At 43.4% G+C, this 25888-nt stretch overlaps 1 protein-coding gene across 3 annotated transcripts in view; it reads right to left on the minus strand.

The window, feature by feature from the left end:
• The window catches only part of DCC (DCC netrin 1 receptor), a gene marked incomplete at its 5' end in the record, with an annotated part of 945448 nt that overhangs the window by 355954 nt on the left and 563606 nt on the right, over positions 1-25888 (minus strand). For all 3 annotated transcript variants that reach the window (XM_083465695.1, XM_083465694.1, XM_083465696.1), the window contains one exon: positions 1290-1444. In XM_083465695.1, coding sequence (XP_083321821.1) covers positions 1290-1444 — 155 coding nt within the window. The remainder of the gene's footprint in view (positions 1-1289; positions 1445-25888) is intronic.

Genomic DNA, 25888 nt, shown 5'->3' on the forward strand with positions numbered 1-25888 from the left:
TCTAAAATAAAAGTCATTATGGCGGGGTGGATTATCCAATGGCCACAATTTTTTCTAATAAAGCATCAGTTAACTACTTCTGAACTGAAGACAACTCCACGTATTCCACGTATTATCTGGGCAGGCAAACAATGAAGGTTAGGTGTAGCCTTAGACCGGTAACTTCCATAGTACATTATCCATGATTTCCTGTATCAAAGAGCTTTATGCACGAGATCTATCAGTGGGGGAGAAAATCTGGAATGTTATGACAGGATGGGACACACCTGTTTTGACCGCCTAATGTTAAGAGCTGTTCAACTGTAGGGTAGATGTCATTAGGATGCCAAGTGATTGGCACCCACCTGTCAAAGTGGGTCTATGGAGGGCGTTTTGCAAAGTAGCCCACTAGCCTGATCCAGTTCTTGACCCTTGCTACAATTCTATGATGCAGTAGTCTTCGAAATTTCCTCACCTGGGGCCCACCTTTAGTACAAAAATACACCTGAGTTCTCACTCATTTGTTTTTATTTTTAACCACTTTGTATGATAGTAGTGCTGTTGTTGTGTTTCACATTAGATAGGGCTCAGTAACGGGTCATTAAAGACCAGCGGTCTGGGGCAGGGTTTTTTTCAGCTGTGCTTGGAGTACCCCAGAAACATTTTAAGGGTTTCTCAACAAGCAGTGAGTGGTGACAGACAAGTTTCCTGAACAGACAGGTTGCCTACTGCTACACATCTAGCATCTTTGAAGGTGCCCTAGGTATTTCTTCTGAGGCCCTTCTCCAGGTCTTCCCTCTGAGGGAGTCTCAGAAGGTGAGAGGTCCTTCCGGTTGCAGCTCTTCATCTGTGGAATGTTTTCCCCACTGAGATCCACTGCCACCTTTGTTGACATCTTTTCAGCACCAGGTTAAAAACTTACCTTCTGCTCATAGGCTTTTGATGGACTAAGCTGATTTTCTTTTGCTGTTAGTGTGCTGCCATAGCTTCCTTTAGCTATTGATGGCGACTGTTCTTTTTTTATGAGCATACCCAAGTGACCAGGTAGAGAAGTCTGGCTGGTGTATATTAAAGGACCAGGTTCCGAACAGGACAGGGGAAACAGTTGCTGCAGCCGAAGGCAGATGGAGGGGAATAGCAAGGGACCTGGGAGAAATCTGGGGAAACTTGAAGGAGCCAGGATCTAAAGGAAAACTAAAGCTAAAACTAAGTCTACTTTTGGTAGCACCTTTTACAGAGCTTTTGTTGCACCCATTGAATTGTGTCTGTTTCCTTGTTTTGGAATAATGGTAAAAACAAATAATGATTACCACTATCTGAAAATAATCACTAGGAATGACGACTTCTCCATTCTTGATCCACTGCACTGTAGGAATCGGTTTTCCAGAAACAGAGCATTCGAACTCGATGTCCATACTTTCATAGGCATAGAGATTTGAAGGATGATTGATAAACCATGGTGGAACTGCAAGAACAAAACAGGGAGAAAAAGATCTTAGCATGAATGCATATATATCACAAATATATATATATATATCGCAAAAAAATGACACATCGTGTTCTGCTCCCCCTTTCCTTCTCACTGATAGTGCAGAGAAAACAATTTCCTCCAGCCTACGTCATGCAGCGCTGAAAGCTTAAACCTGGCACTGGCCTATGCCCACTATATATAGCTGGAGGAGTGGTCCCTCCCCTCCTTGTCTGGCAGTGTTCACTATCTCTTGATGGCTTCCTTCATGGGCCATCACTGGTCTTTGTGCCTTAATGGCTAAAACTCAGCTAGCTCTGCCAGGCTAGGGTAGCTTACTAGCACAAGCTAAACCCAGGTACAGTGGTGCCTCGCAAGACGAAAAGAATCCGTTCCGCGAGTCTCTTCGTCTAGCGGTTTTTTCGTCTTGCGAAGCAAGCCCATTGACGGATTAGCGGATTAGCGCTATTAGTGGCTTTTAGCGGCTTTTAACGGCTTATCGGATCAGCTGATAAGCGGCTTAGCGGCTTAGAAAAAGGGGGGGAGGGAAAAAACCCCGCAGGAACTCGCAAGACATTGTCGTCTTGCAAAGCAAGCCCATAGGAGATTCGTTTTGCGAAGCACCTCCAAAACGGAAAACTCTTTCGTCTAGCGAGTTTTCCGTCTTGCGAGGCATTCGTCTTGTGGGGCACCACTGTATTTTGGTGTTTGAACACAGGTTAATCAAACTTGATTAATTCTAACTTCTACTAATTCTAAGAATTATGGGTGACTTGCATCTACAAACTCCAGCACCCTGGATCTATAACAGCAGCCATTCAACTGCAACCATATCCAATATAGGTTTTCATGATGCATCATGTTTCAAAACTGACCAGACCTTTGAAAGCTTGGATAACCACATTGATTATGTAACAGTGGGGACAACATCTTCATTTGCATAAGTATAACCTGTGATTAGCTTTGCAAAATGAATCAATACGAGCAACATTATTTCCAAGCACAGAGGAGGAAGACTTAAGCCAGATTATCTTTTCGGAGGACAAATTCCTATTAAGCTGGCAATTATCTGTTGTCTTGTATTACTATAATGTATTAACACTTTTGCTGTATGGTATATGATATGCTAATTTAATTTAATTTCATCATTACCATAATACTAGTTATAGTATGATAAAAATTTGCAATTCAAGAGAAACTGCTAATAACATCACATTTCTAATGAGTTTTCCCATCATCAAAGGAGACAAGGGGGGTGAGGGGAATCAGTCCTGTTTGTCAGCTTTCAACCAGGGAACAATATTCATTATTTTGAATATTCATGGTTGCTAGAAAACCAGATTAGATTTTAATTTCCTGGGTAGCATCCCTGGCTTATTTTTTGATACAGAAAATGCAATTGTATTTCTTAAGCAGCCATGCATAATGTCTGAATTATAAAGTTTTTACAACTGTATCAATAGCAAATGACATTGTGAAATATGCACACAGTGGATTCCAGAGTCTACCAGGGCTGCAGACACATATCATGAATTTTCAACTTTCTTGTACTCAGTAGCTAAGGTTTAATTCATATCACTACTTTCCATCACACAAGGTCAGTAAAAATACTTATGTTAAAAATTATATCTAGGCTTTCCTTTAAAAAAATCCAAGTCAGGTAAAATTTCAAGATAAAAATAACCATATCCAAAAGTGACAATATAAACATTTTTAAAAAATAAAATCATAGAGCAGTAAGATATAAACATAGTAAGTATGAATGAGAGCACCAGCGAAACAGTAGCTGTATATGGGATCCTCCTCAGAGAGGGTCCTGGTTGCATGCAGGCCACAGGACACCCCCAAAAACTTATTTGGTAGGGTCCTAGAGTGGAGCCAGGCATGTATAATGTGGCCCCAGAGTCCCGCCAGGCTGCTTGAGCCAATCCGGTTATGGAGGCGTGATTGGGGGGGAGGGCTATAAAAGCGGAAGCACAACGTGGCCAATGGCCCTTGCTTCACGCTGCCGAATACCCGCCCTCCTGTCCCTATGGGTTTTTTTTTTTTTTTGTCTTGGCCTTGCTTTGTACATGGTGTGGTCGCCTGTTTTGGAATGGGGATGGGGTAAGAATTTTTTCCATTTGGCAGATTGGCACTGGCCATTTGGTTTTTGCCTACCCCCTTAGCAATCATCACAACTTTGTAAGGTTTGGCAGTTAGGCATTGGCTGAGGAGCTGAGTGGGAGAGGAGGTGCGGCCATCACCTGCCCCTCCATGAATAAGAGTATTGGAATCTGGGAGTCCTGGATCTCGTCCGAAGTCCACTTGAGAGGCTAGGGCCATGCCAGGACCACAGGAACCCCAGGGTGAGCTTTGGTTTATCTTCATTGATGTTGCTCCCTCGTTTGGTGTTTACTCTTCCAGACTTCCTGTCAGAGAGGCAGCAGTCATTTATAGTCTGTTGCCAGTGCCTAAGGCCAATACCACTCACTATGTTGTAATCAATAAAGTTGTGGCCTAAATTTGCCCAATAAACTAAAATTATGTGTCAGTGTGAAGTTATTTATTTGGGGGGGGGGGCTTGGGGCCTCAAGGCACAAACAGTGGCACCTTGGTTCTCAAACTTAATCTGTTCTGGAAGTCCATTCCAAAACCAAAGCATTCCAAAACCAAGGTGCACTTTCCCATAGAAAGTAATGCAAAATGGATTAATCCGTTCCAGACTTTTAAAAGCAACAATTTAACAGCAATTTAACATGAATTTTACTGTCTAACGAGACCATTGATCTATAAAATGAAAGCAATAAACATTCTACTGCAGTCACATAATCAATCAACCAGTAGCTAAACTGGGTTCCACACAGTCACAAAAACAAAACAAAAAGAGCCGCAAAAAACAAAAACACAAAACAAATAGCAAAAACAGACAGACTTCAGCATAACACTCAAAACAGAAGTGTGGCACTCAAAAACGAAGCATAACACTCAAAACAGACTGGAAAGAGACGCTGCTGAATTGCAACTCATTACCAAACTTAAAACCATGGAGAGACCTGGCCTGAACAAAGACATTGGATTCTTATCTCATTATACATGACTAAGCCATTTTTCACCTTCTCACCCCTTGCCTTTTCTGTAAGACCTATTGCAGTCGTTAAGAGTCGTCAACAGGCTCATCTCAGCTATCTGCCAATTTCCCATTCCCACCACCCTTCTGAGTAATACCCCTCCCCACCTTCTCACTATATAGAAGGATCTGGCAACTTCTGTTTCAGTGTATCTGAAGAAGTGTGCATGCACACGAAAGCCCATACCAAGAACTAACTTAGTTGGTCTTTAAGGTGCTACTGGAAGGAATTTTTTTATTTTGACTCAAAACAGAGCATGTTCAGCTTCTGAAAATAGTTTGCAAACCGGAACACTTACTTCCGGGTTTGCAGTGTTTGGGTTCCAAGTTGAGAACCAAGGTACCACTGTACAGGCAACTTGTGGCTCCCAGCCTAATTTTGAAAGCCCTTTTGAAAGAGAGGAGTGGAGCCCACTAGCGTGAGCAACCCCCTACCACTGCAGTCCCACTGGGTGGAGAGGAAAAGGAAGGAACAGGAAGGAGGACTGGTGGAAAGGGAAATGGAGGCTCTGCATGCTTTTATATACTGTCCTTGTCCATTGCTGACTTTAGCGCCACACACAATCAGCATGCAGCCCCTGACAGATTGCAGGAAAATGCAGCAATCATCAGGAAAAGAAGTGGAACATCCTTGCTATACAAGGAATGTCAGGATATATTTTTTTTTAATTAAAAAAAAACTTCATTAGAAAAAGAGTAAAAAGGATGGCATGGAGAAAACGGACAGAGAAAATCTTTTCTCCCACTCTCAAAATGTTATAACTCATGACTCTGGTTATCTCCCGCTTGGACTACTGCAATGCGCTCTACGTGGGGCTACCTTTGAAGGTGACCCGGAAACTACAACTGATCCAGAATGCAGCAGCCAGACTGGTGACTGGGAACGGCCGCTGAGACCATATAACACTGGTCTTGAAAGACCTACATTGGCTCCCAGTATGTTTCCGAGCACAATTCAAAGTGTTGGTGCTGACCTTTAAAGCCCTAAACGGCCTCGGTCCAGTATACCTGAAGGAGCGTCTCCACCTCCATCGTTCTACCCGGACACTGAGGTCCAGCACCGAGGGCCTTCTGGTGGTTCCCTCACTGCGAGAAGCCAAGTTACAGGGAACCAGGCAGAGGGCCTTCTCGGTAGTGGCGCCCTCCCTGTGGAACGCCCTCCCACCAGATGTCAAAGAGAACAACAACTACCAGACTTTTAGAAGACATCTGAAGGCAGCCCTGTTTAGGGAAGCTTTTAATGTTTGATGTATCACAGTATTTTAATATTCTTTTCGAAGCCGCCCAGAGTGGCTGAGGAAACCCTGCCAGATGGGCGGGGTATAAATAAAATTATTATTATTATTATTATTATTATTATGAACATCCAATGAAGGTGTATGTTGAAAGATTCAGCATAGGTGAAAGAAAGTCCTTCTTCTCACAGCACTTAATTAAACTATGGAACTTGCTCCCACAGAAGGCAATGATGGCCACCAACTTGGCTGGTTTTAAAAGAGGATTAGACTGATTCATGGAAGTCAAGCGATCATTGGCTATTATCTATGGCTATGTTCTACCTCCACTGTCAGAGGCATTATGACTCTGAACAGGTTTGCAGTGTGCTGGGCCTGGGGGTAAACCCGAGCAAGGCAGTCCAGATTCAGTCCCAAATCCAAGGGTTCCGCGAAGAGTCAGTCTGACAGGGCCCAAGCAGAACACAAGGCAGGAAACCAGGCAAGGTCAGGTCTCAGGCAGGTTCTAGCAAACAGCAATGCTGCTCCCGCAACCTGGGACTGGGTCCGACAGGCTTTTATCTCTGTCAGGGTAACGGCCGGTCCTGATTCCCCAGCGACTCACCTCCCTGTCTCGCCCGAAGGCGAGCACTCCTCCTGCGAGTACTCAGGTCTCTCCTTCTCTCAGACCTAAGCCTCTGCAGCTCGGGAGATGTTGGTGGGTTACTAGATCCTGACCCAACTGGTAGTGGAGCAGCTGTAAGTGATTGCCCAGCTGAAGGCAACAAGGTAATCCCCGCATCTGGAGCCAGGGCAGGCTCAGGCCCCTGACTCGGCCCACCTGGTGCTTGTTGCAGGGGAACCTGTGCAGACTGGAGCTCTTCAGAATCAGGCCCCAGACTTGGTTCCGATGCCGCCTGAGGAAGAGGGTCCAGTGCAGACTGAGACTCCTCTGGTTCCGAGTCTGAGCCTGAGTCCCAGGCCATCACAGGTAGAGTGCTGTCCAGCTTGCAGGCTCCCTGTAGTCATCTGTTTGGCCACTGTGAGAACGTTAATGCCTTTTTCCTCCATGAACTTGCGCAATCCTCTTCCAAAGCAAACCAAGTTGCAGACCATCACTACCTCTTATGACAGCGAATCCCATAATTTAACTAATTGAATGAGTACTTCCTTCTTTCATAGAATCATAGAATCACAGAATCATAGAATCATAGTTGGAAGAGACCACAAGGGCCATCGAGTCCAACCCCCTGCCTGTCCAGAATCTTCCAACATCCACAAAGTATTGACAGCAATGGTTAGAGTCATAGTTCTGTCTGTTTCACGAGGCTGCTGAACTGCAAGCATGCGGGTGAACCTACAAAGCAGACTCATATTTGTTGCCAAGGAGTGTGGTGGAGTCTCCTTCTTTGGAGGTCTTTAAGCAGAGGCTTGACAACCATATGTCAGGAGTGCTCTGATGGTGTTTCCTGCTTGGCAGGTGGTTGGACTCGATGGCCCTTGTGGTCTCTTCCAACTCTATGATTCTATGATTCTATGATATTCACACCAAGCCTCTCCACCATTTTATTTTGTCTGACCTGAATCTTCCAACAACTATCTTTACTGGACGGACATGAGCTCTAACATTTTGTGGAAAAATGAAAAATGTCTCCTAACCTACTTTGCCCATACTATGCAGAATTGTGTCCTGCTCCCTCTTACTCACTCTTTTTTCTAAAATAAAAATCTCCAAATGTTGCAACCTTTCCTCATCAGGGTATTGATCCAATCCAATCCCTTGTTCTGGCTGCCCTTTTCTGAGTGGGACCCCAAGGCCAAGGAGTTAGCCTAATGAGCTACTACAGACATATCGGTCCACTATAGGCCCTCTGCCTATAGGCCAGTTTCTCCAACTTAAGCTCCAGCCCATGACCTCTGGGAGTCTTAGCTGGAGAATAGGCCCTGCAGGGCCCTGAGCCTGAACCCTGACAACTGATTCCTTGGCATTTGTAACAGCGAGGCGTACCAGAAACTGCTTCAAGTGCTATTTGATTTCAGAAACATGAGGCAATGGAGTTCTGATCCACACACACAAAATGAGTATGGTTCTCTATGCTTCTGCTATAGGAATCTGGTGCCTAAACAAACAGACACCGATCCATCTACTTTAGGCCAATTTGCACAATTCAGCTGATATTAGAAAGCAATTTTGAAATCAGCTTCTTTTCCTTTTAGCTATATTCTGATTTTGCCCTTTGGTCATAATCAAATGCTGGCATTATACACCAGTTCTCTGATTAGCCTTTCACACAGTTCCAAAGAAAGTGCATGGTGAGAAGGAGGGAAAGGTTAATTGTTTGTTGACTCTGCTTGTAAGAAAGCAAGCTATGAATAGCAGTGCAGTCTGGGTAAGGACATAGCATCGCTCAATTGTTTCCATCCTCCCTCTTCTTCACTACAGATTTCAGCATTGGACGTCTGTAATATCACACCCCCTCATCTGTCCTAGGAAAATTGGGACATTCCACTTTTTAATGCAATCCTGTCGAGGTTTAGTTCCTATACAGTTTCTTTCTTGTTTATATTTAAATACCACTTTCCAGGAAGACCTCACAAAGTGGTTTACATAAGATATTTCACAATAAGCATCAATATTTAAGAAGTTGTTCCTAAGCCATTTGTCTAGAAGAGGATATGTCTAGGGGGTGGAATTCTCTGAAAATATTGCTGTTGAGCCTTCCCCCAACTCTTCTCGTGCTGTTTAATCTCTGATAATATTTTTTGTTAGTTTTCAGTTACAACAATCCAATACTAGCCTCATTACAGGAATGCCAAATTATAATACAATTAATAATACCAATAATTGAGATGCCAAATTATACAATTTAGGTGCCCCCCCACGTACTAGAATTAATGGTTTGATTATTTATTTTGTTTCTGTGTTCTGTCTTGCTGCTTAATCTCAGTTGGCTGCATTTCTTCAACCAGTTCCACTAAAACAATAAACATATTTTTTGCATGTTATATGTTATTATTACAAAGATGTTGTTGGACTACAACTCCCACCGGCCTCTGCCAGCTTGTCCAAAGACCAGGGACAATGGGAGTTGCAGTCCAAGAAAACAGACTATAAACATTTTAATTCAGAGTGCATTTGATACTTATGCTCAATTTCATATATCTATCACGTATACAGACTTAAAGTGAATATTGTGAATAATGATAATAAAAACAATACAAGCTACCCTTCTGTAAGGAAAGCATTATATAGTTCACCATAGTCATGTTGGACAATAGCGGAGAAATGGTAGTGTAGTCAATGAATTGTCTGTCTGAGAATTTGTTGTCTAATGCGTTTTCAAAAATCAATTTTTCACCATTCAGAAGGACGTTAAAGAAATGGTTACCGAAGAGGGTAATGATCAATTTTCGCCTTTAATGCCATTATAAAACTGATATTCAAACATTCCCGGTAGCAAGTGACTTCAAAGGCTATTTCTCATTGTCTGAGAACACCCTTTGTCCACATTTATGGCTCAGTATGCATCAAGAAAGCTGATGCTGAGGAATGGAATTCCCTCCTGAAGGGGTGTGCGTGTGTCTTCAAGATTACTGTAGGAAATGTCAAGCAATTCCTGTAATGAGCTCACAAAGGTGTCCCAGCAACCCATTGAATGATTACCAGCAAAGGAGCTCGTTACGTGAGGGGCATGGCTGGACGACCTCACCATTCCTTGAAATGTCTTCCTTAGAAATGACACCTGCTTTTGCCAAGGAGAGCATTTCTACGGCAAAAGATGTCTGCTATTTGCTAATGCATAATGTCTTGTGCTTTGAATAGCAATAAAATAAATGTGGTGGTGGAGCCAAGGAAGATGATGGCTGCCATCAGTTCCTTAGCTCTGTCAACATTTCCAAAAGGAAGGTTCTAGGGGGCACATCATTAGCAGGCCAGATTGTCCTCTTTTAAGCTGTTTCAAATGCATTTCTCATGATAGATTCACTTTATGAACAATACTGTGGCAATGTTTCTTGTCTTCTCCTTGTAACTTAAGTAGATTACGTGCCTGCTGCTTTTGGCTTATAGGTATATGGTTTAATGTGATTATGGAAAATGATAGACAGAACGAAGGACCTACAGGGATCGCATTACCAGCCCATTTATGTCCATCTTGCTCAATTCAAGCAGAGGAGAGTCTGCAAACATGAGAACATAAGGAGAGCCAAGCTGGATCACACCAAAAATCCATCTAGCCCAACGTCCTGTTCTCCCAGTGGCCAACCAGATATGTATGGGAAGTCTACAAGAGATAGGAGTTCGACAGCTCTCTTTCCACTTGTGATTTCTAGCAACTGCTATTCAGAGGTGTGCTGCCTTTGATGGAAATGGCATCGCACAGCCATAGTATGTGAAATTGTTTTAATCCCTTCTTTAGGAACACAAGAGGGACGCGGGTGGCTCTGTGGGTTAAACCACAGAGCCTAGGACTTGCTGATCAGAAGGTCGGCGGTTTGAATCCCCGTGACAGGGTGAGCTCCCGTCGCTCGGTCCCTGCTCCTGCCAACCTAGCAGTTCGAAAGCACATCAAAGTGCAAGTAGATAAATAGGTACCGCTCTGGCGGGAAGGTAAATGGCGTTTCTGTGTGCTTCTCTGGTTCGCCAGAAGTGGCTTAGTCATGCTGGCCACATGACCTGGAAGCTGTACGCCGGCTCCCTCGGCCAATAAAGCGAGATGAGCACCGCAACCCCAGAGTAGGTCACGACTGGACCTAATGGTCAGGGGTCCCTTTACTCAACTCTTTCCTGTTCAGATGCCTCTCTGTTCTTGCATCTGTTATGTACTCCCACGAGAGCCACTTTATTTTGTTAGGCTTTTATATATCAAAAAAACCTGCATATAGGACTTTGTGGTCACATCTCAGGTTTCCTGTTAACCTTTAGGGTAATTATAGCCAAAGCTTTTCACACATAATTTTTGCTTAGTTAGAAATTCTGCAGCTCCTTTCTACAAAGGAACCAGAAGTCCCCAGGCTAAGAACTAGCTTTCAACATGTACCTGCAAGAATGCCAATAGAATTTTCCTGGGCTTGTTCTATGGTATGCAGATTATCATAGATTATCATAGAATTGTAGAGTTGGAAGACTGGGGGCTCTCCATTCCCCTCACTGCAATAAATTGCCAAGAACTGCTGCTCGTAGGAGTCAACCCCCAGGGTGCGAGAGGTCTTTGCCCCCCAATAAAATATTTGAGGTGGCTGGGCCTCCCCAAATTGATGGGCATTGCCATTCAAATGATGTGTATGTACTGAGTCATGTGACTGATTATGTGGGGTGGGGCTTACCTGCCCCCCATATTTTATTCAAGTTGCACCCCTGCTACTGCTTAAAATACATATATTAAATAAATCTAGCCTAAGCACCCTTAATAATGGCAGCTTATCTGTATCTACCTAATAAGCCTGAGCAGGTTGCCTCCATGTTTTGCTTATTAACTTTCTTTTTAGATGTGCAATTGACTTGCTTGTTTAAAAATAAAACTAATGTGTCCCTGGTAACTTGGGGTCTGGCACACATTTAGCCCCTGTGTTTCTCTTTTGTCTGGCCCTGTATAACCCTGTCTATCACTGCCATTAATGGAACATCATCATTTTCAATTTCCATGTCATCTGTTGGTTGGTAATGTCTCAATATAAGACAATGAACATGGCCCAGAGACTATGTCACTCAACTATTCCATGGGCGAGAGGCACCTCAAATTGAAAGTGCTTCTAAAAATGGGACAGTTGTAGGTTGATGTTGCAGCCACCCTAGGGAAAGCCTTTGACCTGCCTCCCATGGTTTAGAGGAAGCTGCTTTTACTTAGTCAGGCTATTGGTCCATCTAGCTCCTCCACACGGACTGGCATTCAGGATCTCAGTCAAGGGACCTTTCTAGCCCTGCCTGGAAATGCCAGCAATTGAACCTGGAGCTACTGCTTGCAAAGTAGATGAACTACAAAGAAGCTACAGCTAATAGGTAGCCAAGTAGGGAAGAAAATGAGACAGGTCAGAGAGGTGGGGAGGACAGAAAGCCATACAAACAAGAGCAACCAGGAGATCTAAGTTGGAAACAAATTGATGATCCAGCAACGGAGGAACATCCTGAACATCCTGAAACTGATTCAGAAGAAAGTGTTTCCTCCAGCTTCCTGTCATGATGAGTTCAGCATCTGTGCATCTCACAGGGACAGGTGATCTACTACAGGGGTCAGCAAACTTTTTCAGCAGGGGGGCGGTCCACTGTCCCTCAGACCTTGTGGGGGGTCTGGACTATTTTTGAAAAAATAATAATGAACAAATTCCTTGTTGTTGTTTAGTCGTTTAGTCGTGTCCGACTCTTCGTGACCCCATGGACCAAAACACGCCAGGCACTTCTGTCTTCCACTGCCTCCCGCAGTTTGGTCAAACTCATGCTGGTAGCTTCGAGAACATTATCCAACCATCTCGTCCTCTGTTGTCCCCTTCTTCTTGTGCCCTCCATCTTTCCCAACATCAGGGTCTTTTTCAGGGAGTCTTCTCTTCTCATGAGGTGGCCAAAGTATTGGAGCCTCAGCTTCATGATCTGTCCTTCCAGTGAGCACTCAGGGCTGATTTCCTTCAGAATGGATCGGTTTGATCTTCTTGCAGTCCATGGGACTCTCAAGAGTCTCCTCCAGCACCATAATTCAGCACCATAATTCAAAAGCATCAATTCTTCGGCGATCAGCCTTCTTTATGGTCCAGCTCTCACTTCCATACATCACTACTGGGAAAACCAGGAACAAATTCCTATGGAACGAATTCCTATGCCCCACAAATAACCCAGAGATGCATTTTAAATAAAAGGGCGCATTCTACTCATGGAAAAACATGCTCATTTCCGGACCGTCTGCAGGCTGGATTTAGAAGGTGATTAGGCTGGATCTGGCCCCCGGGCTTTAGTTTGCCTACCCATGATTCTACAACTTTGGAGACTTTAGTGGATCCAGAGCTGAATTCATGACTCTGTTCAACACCTCTTTCTTTTTACTGCCTTTGTCTCTTTCTTGGAAATGATAATTGCTTAGCTGGGCAATCTCCCACTCTCCTTATCAACCTGAACATAAAGCTCAGAGTTTTGGTTTAAAAAATAAAATAAAAATTAAGCAATCACCAGTATAACTGAGCCCTGCAGCATCTGGGAGCTAAACCCATTGGAATCCACAGTCACAGCAGCACCTGAGACTTTTTATCTTTCTTTCTCTTCCCTCCCACTTTGTGACTATATATAATCACAAAGAACCATACAGCGCATAGCAACAGGACTGGGATATGAGAATATCATTTCTATATGTGATATAAAACACAGAAAATAAAAATAAGATGTGATAACATGGGGGAGTGACATTCAGTACACTAAATTCAAATCCTAGAAGGAAAGAGTGTTATGATAGCAATAGTGATTCATAAGTCACTTCCCCCAAAACTAGGGGCATAGCTTAGATTACTTCTGAGCCAATCTGAATTAAGACTTGTCTGGAAATCCATAAACCCACCAATTCCTCAAATGTCCTGCCCTCTTCTCCTTCCCTTATTATAATGTGAGTGGCTTCTAAATCTTTCAAAATAGACGAACCATTAACTGTGGTTTGCTGTGAAGTGCAACCTGGGACAATCAGTGCTCATAACATATTTCTCAGTCATGTCTTCTCCATTACATGGCCCAAACAACCAACATTAGAATCCCAAGTGGAATAGACCACTGGATCAGTTCCCAGAAGGAAAAAAAAGTGCACACACTCCGGGGGAGAAGTTGAATTTAAAATAAATGGGGAAATAATACAAAGAACAATTGCGGCTGAACCAGGCTACCTTCTCACCGTTCAGCCAATTTGTTGCTCTAGGGATTGAATAACCTTTGTTCTCAGCACTAAAAGTTAAGTACAGATAGATGAAAGGGAATCAAACCAAGCCTTGCAGCTATAGGCAGTCCATTACATTACTGCCCTTCCATTTTTGATGAGGTGGCTCCATTTTGATCAAATAGGAAGAAATCATCGAACTCTAATTTGATTAGCAGCAAGCATGCCATGTGGTTTTTAAGTAATCCAAGGTCACCGGGTAGGGAAAGCGCTGCTCTTTTGCATGGGTTGTTCAGGGAAATGCAAGCCGTTCAGCCATTTCATTTGCTGCACAAAGGTGCCGTTGCAGGATCAGTTCTAAAATTTCTGCAAGGGCAGTGCAGTGCAAGGAATCACAAGACCGTGTCTGGTCCCTTGTACCGTAATCACACACTCGTGGAGGGATTGTCACCAATGTTTCCGACACTTTGGTTCATTTCTTATGCCCTTATTACTTTAGATTGTCCAGGAAGACTCCCATGGAGTTTCCCACTGAAGCCCAGACTAGATCCAGACTAGAACTACTAATTAATTTCCAGGCCCAATTCACAGTGCTGGTTTTGACCTATAAAACCTTTAACGGCCCAGGACTACAATAGCACAAGGACTGCCTCTTTCCATATGGACCTACCCGGACCCTGAGATCATCTTCTGAGGCCCTTCTTCATGTGCCACCTCCTTGAGATGGCCGGAGGGTGGCAACACGAGAACAGACCTTCTCTGCAGTGGCTCCCCATCTGCGGAATGCTCTCCCCAGGGAAGTCCACCTAGCGCCATCATTATGCACCTTAAGGTGTCAGGCAAAAACGTTCTTCTTTAACCAGGCATTTGGTTGATCCAACTTACATTCTATGCTCTTTTAAAATGTGGTGTTGTGGGGGGCGGCTATTGGGTTGCTGTTTTTATTTTTATTAGGTATTTTGTGGTTTTATATCTTGATTTTATTCTGTGAACTGCCCTGAGACCCCCGGGTATAGGTTGGTACATAAATTAAACAAACAAACAAACAAACAAACAAACAAACAAACAAACAAACAAACAAGAATTATTTATATCCAATGCTGTATTCAGCCTTTTAGGGCTGTGGCACCAAAAAAACAAACTCCCGAGGAACTTGTTGGCTTCCATGGGTAGGCATACATCAAAAGACCGAGTGTCCAAAACCCCCATTCATCTTCCTGCAAACAAATAGTCACAACTTGTTCAGTGCACAGTTGTTTATTAGGGATAGAGTATTATACCACACACTATTCCTTGACTGAATATACTCCAGCTATCACTTGTCCGGGCAGCAGCTGGATATAGTCTGAGGCCTGGGTAGGCAAACTAAGGCCTTCTCAAACCAGACCGCGGATGGTCTGGGAATCAGTGTGTTTTTCATGAGTAGAATGTATCCTTTTATTTAAAATGCATCTCTGGGTTATTTGTGGGGCCTGCCTGGTGTTTTTACACGAGTAGAATATGTGCTTTTATTTAAAATGCATTTCTGGGTTATTTGTGGGGCATAGGAATTCATTCACCCCCCCCAAATATAGTCCGGTCCCCCATAAGGTCTGAGAGACAGTGGACTGGCCCCCTGCTGAAAAGGTTTGCTGACCCCTGGTCTGAGGCCTCATGCCACATACTGGAGCTTGCCAATCCCTCACATTCATTCCCACACCTTCCCCCTGCTGGGCTTTGATTCAATAGACATGCTGGTCAGATCTTCTCCTTCCCTTCCTCCTCAGTTTTAAGGAACTCCAACGCCTCACTGTTAACAGTAGTGTTTCTTCCCAGCTGTTTCTTATCTGCTTTGCTCCCACTGCAGGGAGGAAAGATACCCTGCCTTTCTCTGGCTGCAGACTTGCTCTCATCTATTCTCACCAAGAAGACTCACTGACCAGCGCCCTGATCCTGCACCCACACAGAAGGGACACACAGGGCAGTGGTGGTCCTTTGCAGATGTCATTGCATCTAGTAGCTGAGATAAGAAGAAACACCGCAAACAAATCCAGATACAATGTGAGTTTTTTTTATAAAAAGAAAGAAAGAAAAATGAAAGGAAACAACAATTGCCTTGTTACATTCTGGGGGGAAAGAGGTCAGAATTAAAGATGGCTCCAGAGCAAAAATAATAAAAAAATAGTGAATGCAGGGTCAAAGCATAATTTCCTTCCATTTCTACATCTCATTTCTGTGCAGGTAAATATGGGGACATTTCAGCAAATTTCCAAGGGAGGAGAATTAAGAGGGGAACTTGCTGCCTCAAGCTCCTATTAATTCTCCAGAAGCCCCAATTTGCTCAGGGGTGCATTTGTGAAATAAAAATATATATGGCAGTAAGGCACTAGAGCACCTCACTTTTGCGGGGAGGAGAGGCATGATTCATTATATGCAAGCTGAAAATCTTATCTGGAAGCCCCTTGGGTACAATTGTGCCATACGTCTACCTGTGCCATTTCTGGGCTGCCTAGAGTCTTGACCTCAAGCTGTTCTCAACTGCAAAATGTCCAAAGCATATGAATTTTAACAGCAAAACAAGAAATAGGATTCGAAAAGCAAAACAATTACAACTGAGAAGCTGTTCACGTGCCTACTGGATGATGCTCTAGAAGATATAGCAAGTGGCAGGTCAGATTATTATTCACTAGAGAACAGGGGAAGGGAAGCAATTCTAAGCACAATGGAGTGTGGCAAGGACTGCAAAATCCAGTGAGGTTACTCTAGTCCACTTCATGCATTACTCAAGCAAAAGGGCAATGTGGATAGAAAGGGGGTGCAGGTCTGTGCCTCTAGCATTGGACAACCAGCAGCTGTAGCCTCTGATGAACAATTACAACCTCCCCCTTCCCCATGCATTAAGAATGGAGAAGCATGGCTTACAAAATGATGAAACAACACACAGAGAGATTCATGTCCCCAGGCCTCTCTCTTTAGAAAGGGAGGCAAATATCTGCAAACAGGAAACTTAGAAAGGTGCTTTATGCTAGGAATGGGTGAACATGTCTGTTTTGATTTTTCCAGTTTTAAATTCAGTTCTCCACATTTCCAAATCAATTCACAACTTTCTTTAAAAATCCACAAACTTGCTTTGAAAATTCATCAGGAATCCAGTGCAAATTTATCTTATACACATTTCTGTATGCAATTTTGCCTAATAGACTTGCTTTTGGCCAAACAATTTCATCTAATATAAAGCATTTTGGTATGCTATTTCCACTAATATTTCTGGTGTGAAAACCTTTGTCTGATACAGTGGTACCTTGGAAGTCAAACGGTATCCATTCCGGAAGTCTGTTCGAGTTCCAAAATGGTTCAGAAACCAAGGTACGGCTCTGATTGGCTGTAAGAAGCTCCTGAAGCCAATTGGAAGCTGAGGAAGTCACAACGGACATCAGGGTTCCAAAGAACGTTCGCAAACCGGAACAATAACTTCTGGGTTTGCAGCGTCTGGGACCCAAAATGTTTGTCTTGCAAGTCGTTCAAAATCCAAGGTACAACTGTATGTGTTTTGTAAATATTGCTTTGCTCAAGAACTGCACTGCAAAATTCAGAGAAGGGCAAATTTCAAGAGATGGCAGTGTCCCAAATAGTGCACTGTTTCAAAAAGTTTGAATTAGAGTGGCTGGCCATCCCTACCTTATACTGAGTCCATGTAGCTCAGCCTTGTTCACACTGACTGGAAGATGCTCTCCAGGGTTTCAAGTAGGGGTTTATTTTGGTCCTACTTGGATATTCTGGGATTGAACCTGAGGCTGTCTGCATGAGAAACATCTCATGCTCTCTCACTGAGCCGTAGCCTATCATTGCACTTGCATCTTGAAAATTTGGACAATTTGGCTTGTGCATATTGAGAGGTGGTTTTCAAAACAAAAAAAACAGCCTCAGCTGAAACAGGAACATTGGAGAGAACATTGTGAGGCATAACAATGAATAGCTAATACCCTCTGAAATCTATTGTTGTGGGGGGGGGGAACAATTTATTTCAGGGGAGCACAGAGGGACAGCAGGGAGAGGACTTCAAATCCCCCTGTGTTTTAGGATCTCATTCCTCAGGAATACTTGCATTTCTTTTCTCATCGTCATTATTGTTACTGGGGTTTTTTTATTGTGTTACCGATTTATTCGATGCAAACCCCTAACAGATATTACACACATGAATTGCCATACAGAAAGGCGCACCTGTATTTCTGACTCACTTGCTGATTCTACACAGTAAGGGATTATTGTTAGACACAATAAAACAGGCTTAAGTACCAGGCATGTTTGCCAAAGGCACAAATAATATTGTGGGTTAACAGAAGAAGAAAAGAAAAAGAAGAAGAAAAGAATAACAGCGCAGAGGTTGTTCAGTCTATGTTTACAGAAATGCTAGGAAGAAGCATTTAAAAATAACCAGAACAAATCTTCCTGAAGTGTTATTTAGTGCTGATTCCTAGTTCTCTTGCTGTGAAAGTAAGGGAGTGATTTCTGCATTCTGGGGGTGGTTGGACTGGATAATTATTTCAACTATGTGGGTAGGGGTGATGGAAGATGGGGTTAATTCATTGTTTGGGATTCAGTTAAGTTGTTTTAGGCATGGAAAGAAGTCAACTTGCTTTCCCATTTCTTCCCCTGTGCTCCCTAAATCTACTTCGGAGGTTTGGGGGGGGGGAATTGGGGAAATAGAAGTGGTGAAGTCTCATTGCATGAGTGGTCTTCATTCCCTGTGTGCATGCCCTATTTACAGTTATGTTCCACCCATCTGTTTCAGTTTTAATGGGAACCCTCAAAAATCACAATTCTTGAATGAATGCATGAACCAAAACACAGCTATCCTTCTAAATCCTAAATTTTGAATTTGAGCTGCAACTCTCTCAGCTCCTATGCTTATGGGCTAGTTTTATACCACTTTGGGTGTTTAGATGTCCTCCTCCCCACCTCCCCAATCATTTGAGGGCATCCTCTCTGCCCCCCCCTTTCACACAATATCATCACTCTCACAGCCCTCTCTGTGTTGGAAGCTGAACTTCTGTACAACAGAAGCCTGCTCTACTTGCCAAGGTTCCCTGTTTAATTTAGAATCCTGGAAGATCACGGTCCTAAATTATGCAAGGTTCCTAATTGTGTAAGACGCCCGTACAAGTGGGAAAGGCTCTCTATTACAACAATGAAAAGAGGTGTGGGAGAAGTGATGGCATTGTGTTGGAAGGAGTGTGTCCAGGGTTTGTGTCCCCAATGGAATTCCTGAAGAGGGCATTCTTTAGGTTGTCACTGTGCTCCCAGCAATTTTTCCCTTCAAGGTTACCATTCCCTTTAATGGTAGAAATGCACCAAGACAAACCTGACATCCATGCTTCATGGTTCCAGTAGCTTCATCCTTGCATTAGTATTCATTGAACGCTTTCTGCAGCAGTGATACTTCTGGAATCACCAGAATCAGGAAGATCAGAAGCCAACCCAAATTTCAGCTCGCATGCCAGAAGTATGTGGTTTTAAATACCTACCTAATATCTAACGCACTAATTTTATTCAACTAAGCCATTTGTCGATGTATCTCCATGACTTCATTGCTATGCCATTCTACAAAACCACAGTGACAAAGAACTCTAAGATAATGGACTCAAAGATTTTCTTATTACAGTCATGTGTATCCCTTGGCTTGGCTCATTACCTCTTGACTCACATTATATTTGTCTCTATTACACAAAAGGTTTCCGTGCATTTTCTCTAGGCACCGCAATGCTTGCATCCCTCATGATCCGGTTAGTTGAATTATCCATTATTAGAGACAGACAGATGACAATGCATGGCCCTGAACTGGAATATGAATGGGGACTATTAATAGAATCAAATTATTAGAAACCTCTGTTGCATTGTGTCTCCAAAACTGCAATCAGCAACAAATTTTATAATTACACTCCTCTCCGTTCTGCTTATTTATTCTCCTTCTGTACTGCATTATTTGCCTCTCTGCTATTATAAGCACAAAACTAACAGAAGGTAATAAATTTAGCAAGTTAGAAGGAGCCATTGAACAGGTAAGGCGATGTTTCTTCCATAGATCTTATCTTACCTTTGCAAGCATTAGGGTCAGGTAGATGCTTGAGTGACATACAACCCCCTCCAGCATAAATCATATTGCCATACATGAATTAAGCTTCTAACCTTCTCTGTGCCCAAAGTGACATCAAGGGTCTAAATGAACCTTTTTTTTGTTTTGTTCCCATGTCTCCTCTAATAAATTTTGTTTATCTTTCCTAGCAAAAGTCCTGTTGTAAGAGGTGGTTGGTGAGAATAATCATGAATTGCAGGGATCCCTGAAAGCAATGGAAACCCATCCATTTAGGCAAATGGGGCAGCCTTTTCTCAGCCAGCCTCAACCTGCCTGCCTCCTTATTTAAAACCAGTACATGGGGCTTCCTCCTCCTTCTAGTCTCAGTGCTGCCTTTGAAGAACTCAGCAGGGATGAGGATGGGGACAAAACTAGCATTAGTTGGCTCTGTCTGTCATTGGCTATGGTTCCACCTACCATTGGCCTCTCTGCCTTCCACCTTAACAGTCTCAATGGGCATCAGCTACCACTGCATGCAAGTCACAAGGTCCTTGCTGTGCACAAAAGGACAAGGATATTAAGCATAGGACTGTACCACATCCTGACTTACTTGTTGCGCCATTGCAAAACATAGGGGGTGGAAGGTCTCCTCTTTCACTGCTGATGCAGAAGTGGCAACATCAGAACTCCCCAGTTCTCATAAATGAGTAGAACCCAGGAGAGGTGGCTTGGATGGAGAGGCTCAAAGGGCTTCATTCAATCTCTTGCCAGATCAAGTTGCTCCTTCAGAGCTCTCCATGGTGCTGAAACAACTGATCTACCTGGCCTATTATTCCTCAATGGGGAATGAATAGGACAATTTAGAAGTGGGACAGCCAACATGGTGCCTTCCAGATTATGTAAAACTACAAGTTCCTTCAGCCTCAACTAGATTGACCACTGGCCAGGGAGATGGAGTTGTAGTCCAACAAAATATGTTGGTTCCCCCTGATTTAAGACTATGGATTACATCCAGTGTTAGTCATACCCAGAGGATACACAATGGGTGGTATTCAAAAGAGTGTTATTCAGAACAGATCCATGGAAATAAATGCATCTAACTTAGGTCCATTAAATTCAATGGGCCTATAATGAGTAGAATTTAGTTGGATACAGCCCATTTGTCGCACCACATCACTTGAATCTTTACTTTGAATTGGTGATGTGAATTTGCATGAGGAAATGTCTCAGGGTGGGATCAACAGAGAAACGCATATAATTATTCAGGGTCCGTCCCCCCCTCCAGCTATAGATGAAATAAAGGCCTGGCCTTGTTTGCAATTCAGCTTTGGTTTGACTTTCTACCAGATTATGACAGGGTATCTCAGTGACATAAGTACAATAACTACAATTCTATAAGGCTAGTGACACTGACATTTTTGAAAGGGTGTCCTATTGTATCTTCCATTGTTCCTCCTCCCATAAATATTACAGAACCGTTCAACATAATCTCCTCCACATTGCTGGGATCTCCACTGGAGATCTGTGTGAATACCACAGATTAACTATGCATTTGAGGCTTTTGAGAGGCAGGCATTGAGCACTTTTATGCTGTTCCACGAGAAGGCAAAAGGTTACACTTTGGTATTCAGTGACCTTTGGAAGTTTTAGTGTTTTGATCAACAGTAAGTATATTTTAACAGGAACCGGGGAAGGGTAGCCCAGCCCTCCCACCCCCTGCAGTCAAATTCACTAATGGGTTGTAAGCTGTAAAGAGAAGCAAAGATACAGCCTGACACATTTTTAAGAGAATGACATGACATTTAACAGCTAGATGGCTAGGATACATAAGCATTAGCCTATTCAGAATCAGATGGTGAAAATGCCCTATTTATTCTGAGCTTTCAGGAATACGACAGCATGGATGATAAAGAAGCTTCCGTTTAATTGATAAACTTCAGAAGTTGTGGTATGGGAGCACTGCTGCATTGGGAAAAGAACCTGTAAATTCACTGATACTGGGAATATATATATATATATATATATATATATATATATATATATATATATATATGATTGAGTATTTTCCCTTCCGTTTCTTACAAATGATGCATAGAACCACCACCACACATTCCACCACATTCCAAGGAATATTCTACATTCTTTAAATTTGAATGTCCAAATTTGAATGTCCAAAGAGGCTCTCAGGTTCATTCCCCACTATAAACAGGTTGTTCCCTGTCTGAAACCCTAGGAAGCTACTGTAGACAATATTGAGCTAGATGGACCAGAGGTTTGGCTCACTGCAAGGCGGCTTCCTGTGTTCCCAAAAAAGTACAAAGCTTCCCATCCTCTCACATGTGGCGTTTCATGGATCTCACTGAGACTCTTTTGCTTCTCCAACAAATCTAACCAAGTTACGCAGCTCCACACACCCACCCCTTGAATTTTGCTTTAGGTGAAATTGTGTGAACATCCCCACTTATTACATTAACACATGAGTACCAAAATGGCCTCAGAAATAAGCAGGATCGTGTTAATAGTCACCATGTCTCTGAAAGTTGACATTAGTTTATTTGTTTCTATTATTTTTATCCTGACCTTCCTCCAAGGAGTTCAAGGTGAGGCATTCTTCCACCCTCACAACCATGTTGTGAGGTAAATCAGTCTGAGCAATAGCTACTGGCTCAGGAAACTGTGTGGCCGAATGAGGATTTCAGCTCAGTTTCCCTAGTTTAAATCTACCGCACTGTCTCTATTCCATTATGAAATCATGACAAAGTATTTCTACATTGCCCTTCAGCTAAAACTTCCTGGAGGGCATTATGTTTTAACTAGAAATGAAAAGCTGTTATTTCACTTAAAATAAATAAATAAAATGCCGGCATTATTAGGACACTTATCCACAAATAAATCTGTTTTAACGCAGAATCAAATGATTATTGTACAGGATTTGCAAATTATTATCTGCAATTGGCTAACTTGTGCACTGTGTTCCCACTTCAAAAGCACCTCAGTAAGGCGAAGTGACACACCAATGCACATTTTAAAATTTATAGCAGTTATTAGATGACACCCAGAGTTTGTCATACTCAGACAATAAATTAAGTGTATTGATTTCAGAGTCTCTACTCTAAGCATGACTAACATTGTCTGTCACCTGTCTTATATATGCAAAAGCAACATCAGGATGCTGTGATCAGCGGCGGAGGAAGCTGATTGGGTGCCTGGGGTGGCACGCGTGTCCTGTACCCAGGGGCAGGGCCAGCTGCCCGCGGGGCAGGGCTAGCCGGGGCAGGACGCTCCGTGCTGCCTCCAAGGAGTCTGCCTGCCTCCTCCCACTCAGCCACCCTACAGCTGAGGGGGAGGCGGCGGGCGGGCCATTTAGGGCAGTGCCCAAGCCACCATGTTACTCCCAGAAGAGACACATGGCATGGGCGTGCTGCAGGCCCTGTGGTGAGTGCCACCTGGCATTTTGTCACCCCCTCAGTGGTGACACGGGACGCGGGTGGCACTGTGGGTTAAACCACAGAGCCTAGGACTTGCTGATCAGAAGGTCAGCGGTTCAAATCCCCGTGGTGGAGTGAGCTCCCATTGCTCAGTCCCTGCTCCTGCCAACCTAGCAGTTCGAAAGCATGTCAAAGTACAAGTAGATAAATAGGTACCGCTCTGGCAGGAAGGTAAACAGCGTTTCCGTACACTGCTCTGGTTCACCAGAAGTGGCTTAGTCATGCTGGCCACATGACCCGGAAGATGTACGCCGGCTCCCTCGGCCAATAAAATGAGATGAGTGTCGCAACCCCAGAGTCGGTCACAACTGGACCTAATGATCAGGGGTCCCTTTACCTTTACCTTTACAGTGGTGACACCTGGGGTGGACCACCCCCGCCACACACCCCTGCCTCCACCCCTGGCTGTGATTGATACTGGGGAGGAAGTATGTGGGGGGGGGGGAGGGGTGCTCAGCCCCTTCCCCTCCCCGCCTCTTTATTTTTGCCAAAAGTGCTCCTCCCTATACCTGTTTTCTCACTGTGGGGAATGGGACATGCTCTTAAAAAGGCAAAGGATCTGATTTCTTTCCACAGGGCCTGTAAGACAAAGTTGTTTCATCTGGCTTTGGCTTGGAGTCAATCTGATTCCCTCCTCCTCTTTCTTTTTTCCTTTCTCCTCCTGTGATGAGGGTGCATTTTAATCTTGTTTTAATGTTGTATTTTAATCTTGTTTTTAAGTTGTATTCATTCAACTTGTTGGTTGTTTATTATTGGTTGTTAGCTGCCCTGAGCCCGGCTTTGGCTGGGGAGGGTGGGGTATAAATAAAAATTATTATTATTATTATTATTACTATTATTAAAGGGACCCCTGACCTTTAGGTCCAGTCACGGACGACTCTGGGGTTGCGGCGCTCATCTCGCGTTACTGGCAAAGGGAGCCGACGTTTGTCTGCAGACAGTTTTTCCAGGTCATGTGGCCAGCATGACTAAGCCGCTTCTGGTGAACCAGAGCAGTGCACGGAAATGCCGTTTACCTTCCCACTAGAGTGGTACCTATTTATCTACTTGCACTTTGACATGCTTTTGAACTGCTAGGTGGGCAGGAGCAGGGACCTAGCAACGGGAGCTCACCCCGTTGTGGGCATTCGAACCGCCGACCTTCTGATCGGCTAGCCTTAGCCTCTGTGGTTTAACTTACAGCGCCACCGCGTCCTACAGACATGCTCTTACCCTGGTACATACACATCTGAAAGTCAGTGGAGACACAAGCAGATTTTTAGAAATAGAAAAAAAAGAGAATAAGGCTTCCATGCTCTCATCTGGAGATGCACAGCACAGCTGAATATGCACAGAGTTGTTTTTAAAGGTACAGTACAATCTATTTCTGATCAGGAGTTAGTAAGCACTTTGAGATATTCACCTGCCAGAGTATGATGTTACCAAGGAAGACAACTCTCAAAGCACATACAAAACACTCCTCTAACATCTTGAAGAAGAATGGTGAAGATTTGATGCTCTATATATTTTATTAAACATCCCCCCCACCTCACATTACATTTTATAGCTCTCTCAGGAAGACCATTACACTACAGAGAAATGTTGTAGAGCCGTTAGGAATTAATCTAGCCCACCATATCAATATGTAGAACATGGAAGGCAGGCTTCACAGGACAACTGCTCAATCAAGTGAACGAATACCAGCCGCAAAAGGAAAAGGACAACAGCCAGCATCTCATAATGAATAAATTAAAAGGCCTGTTTCTCAGCATTGAAAAGCTTGATGTTCTTTTCAGTTTTAATAAAGTGCAAACATGATGGTACTAAAACTATCCTAACTGGGCCTTTATGCTGATTAAATAAACCTTAGTTGATTAACCAGTGCAAACTGCCTTAATTAGCAAACGAGGGAGGGGAAACAATAGAACTTTTTTTAAAAAAGCTAACTTTCATAACTTTTAGATGATGTGCATATTTGCTGTTTATTTACTACTTTTATATTTCTTCTTAATTGCCTTTCTGGGTTATCAGTTTAAGAACAAAGCCCTGACTGGACCTACTTGAGATTCATGAACACTGTAATTGATGCTGGCCACGGCCTGCTTGATTGGACATGATTTTAATTATATGTGTATATTATGGTACTACTGTACACCATCTTGAAAGGCCCACATAGCAGGTGGTATATAAATATCTTAACAAATTGCTGTACCTGCCAGTAAATAACCTTTGGTGGGATATAATCCTAGAAATATATAAAATAATGTAGTAAAGGTAAAGGGACCCCTGCCCATTAGGTCCAGTCGTGGCTGAATCTGGGGCTGCGGTGCTCATCTCGCATTATTGGCCGAGGGAGCCAGCGTACAGCTTCCGGGTCATGTGGCCAGCATGACTAAGCCGCTTCTGGTGAACCAGAGCAGCACATGGAAACGCCGTTTACCTTCCTGCTGGAGCGGTACCTATTTATCTACTTGTACTTTGATGTGCTTTCGAACTGCTAGGTTGGCAGGAGCAGGGACTGAGCAATGGGAGCTCACCCCATCGCGGGGATTCGAACTGCTGACCTTCTGATCTGCAAGTCCTAGGCTCTGTGGTTTAACCCACAGCGCCACCCGCATCCCAAAAATAATGTAGTACCTTGAGTATAATCGAAGCATCTTCTCCAAAGCATTAATGGATTAATTATCTTAATTACATTGTGAAGTTCCAGCGCTTACATTGTGAAGTTCCACAGAGTTATGTCCTCTCTACTTTCAAC

This window comes from Podarcis liolepis (genome assembly GCF_965112155.1).
Source record: "Podarcis liolepis genome assembly, chromosome: 11".
Classification (NCBI taxonomy): domain Eukaryota; kingdom Metazoa; phylum Chordata; class Lepidosauria; order Squamata; family Lacertidae; genus Podarcis; species Podarcis liolepis.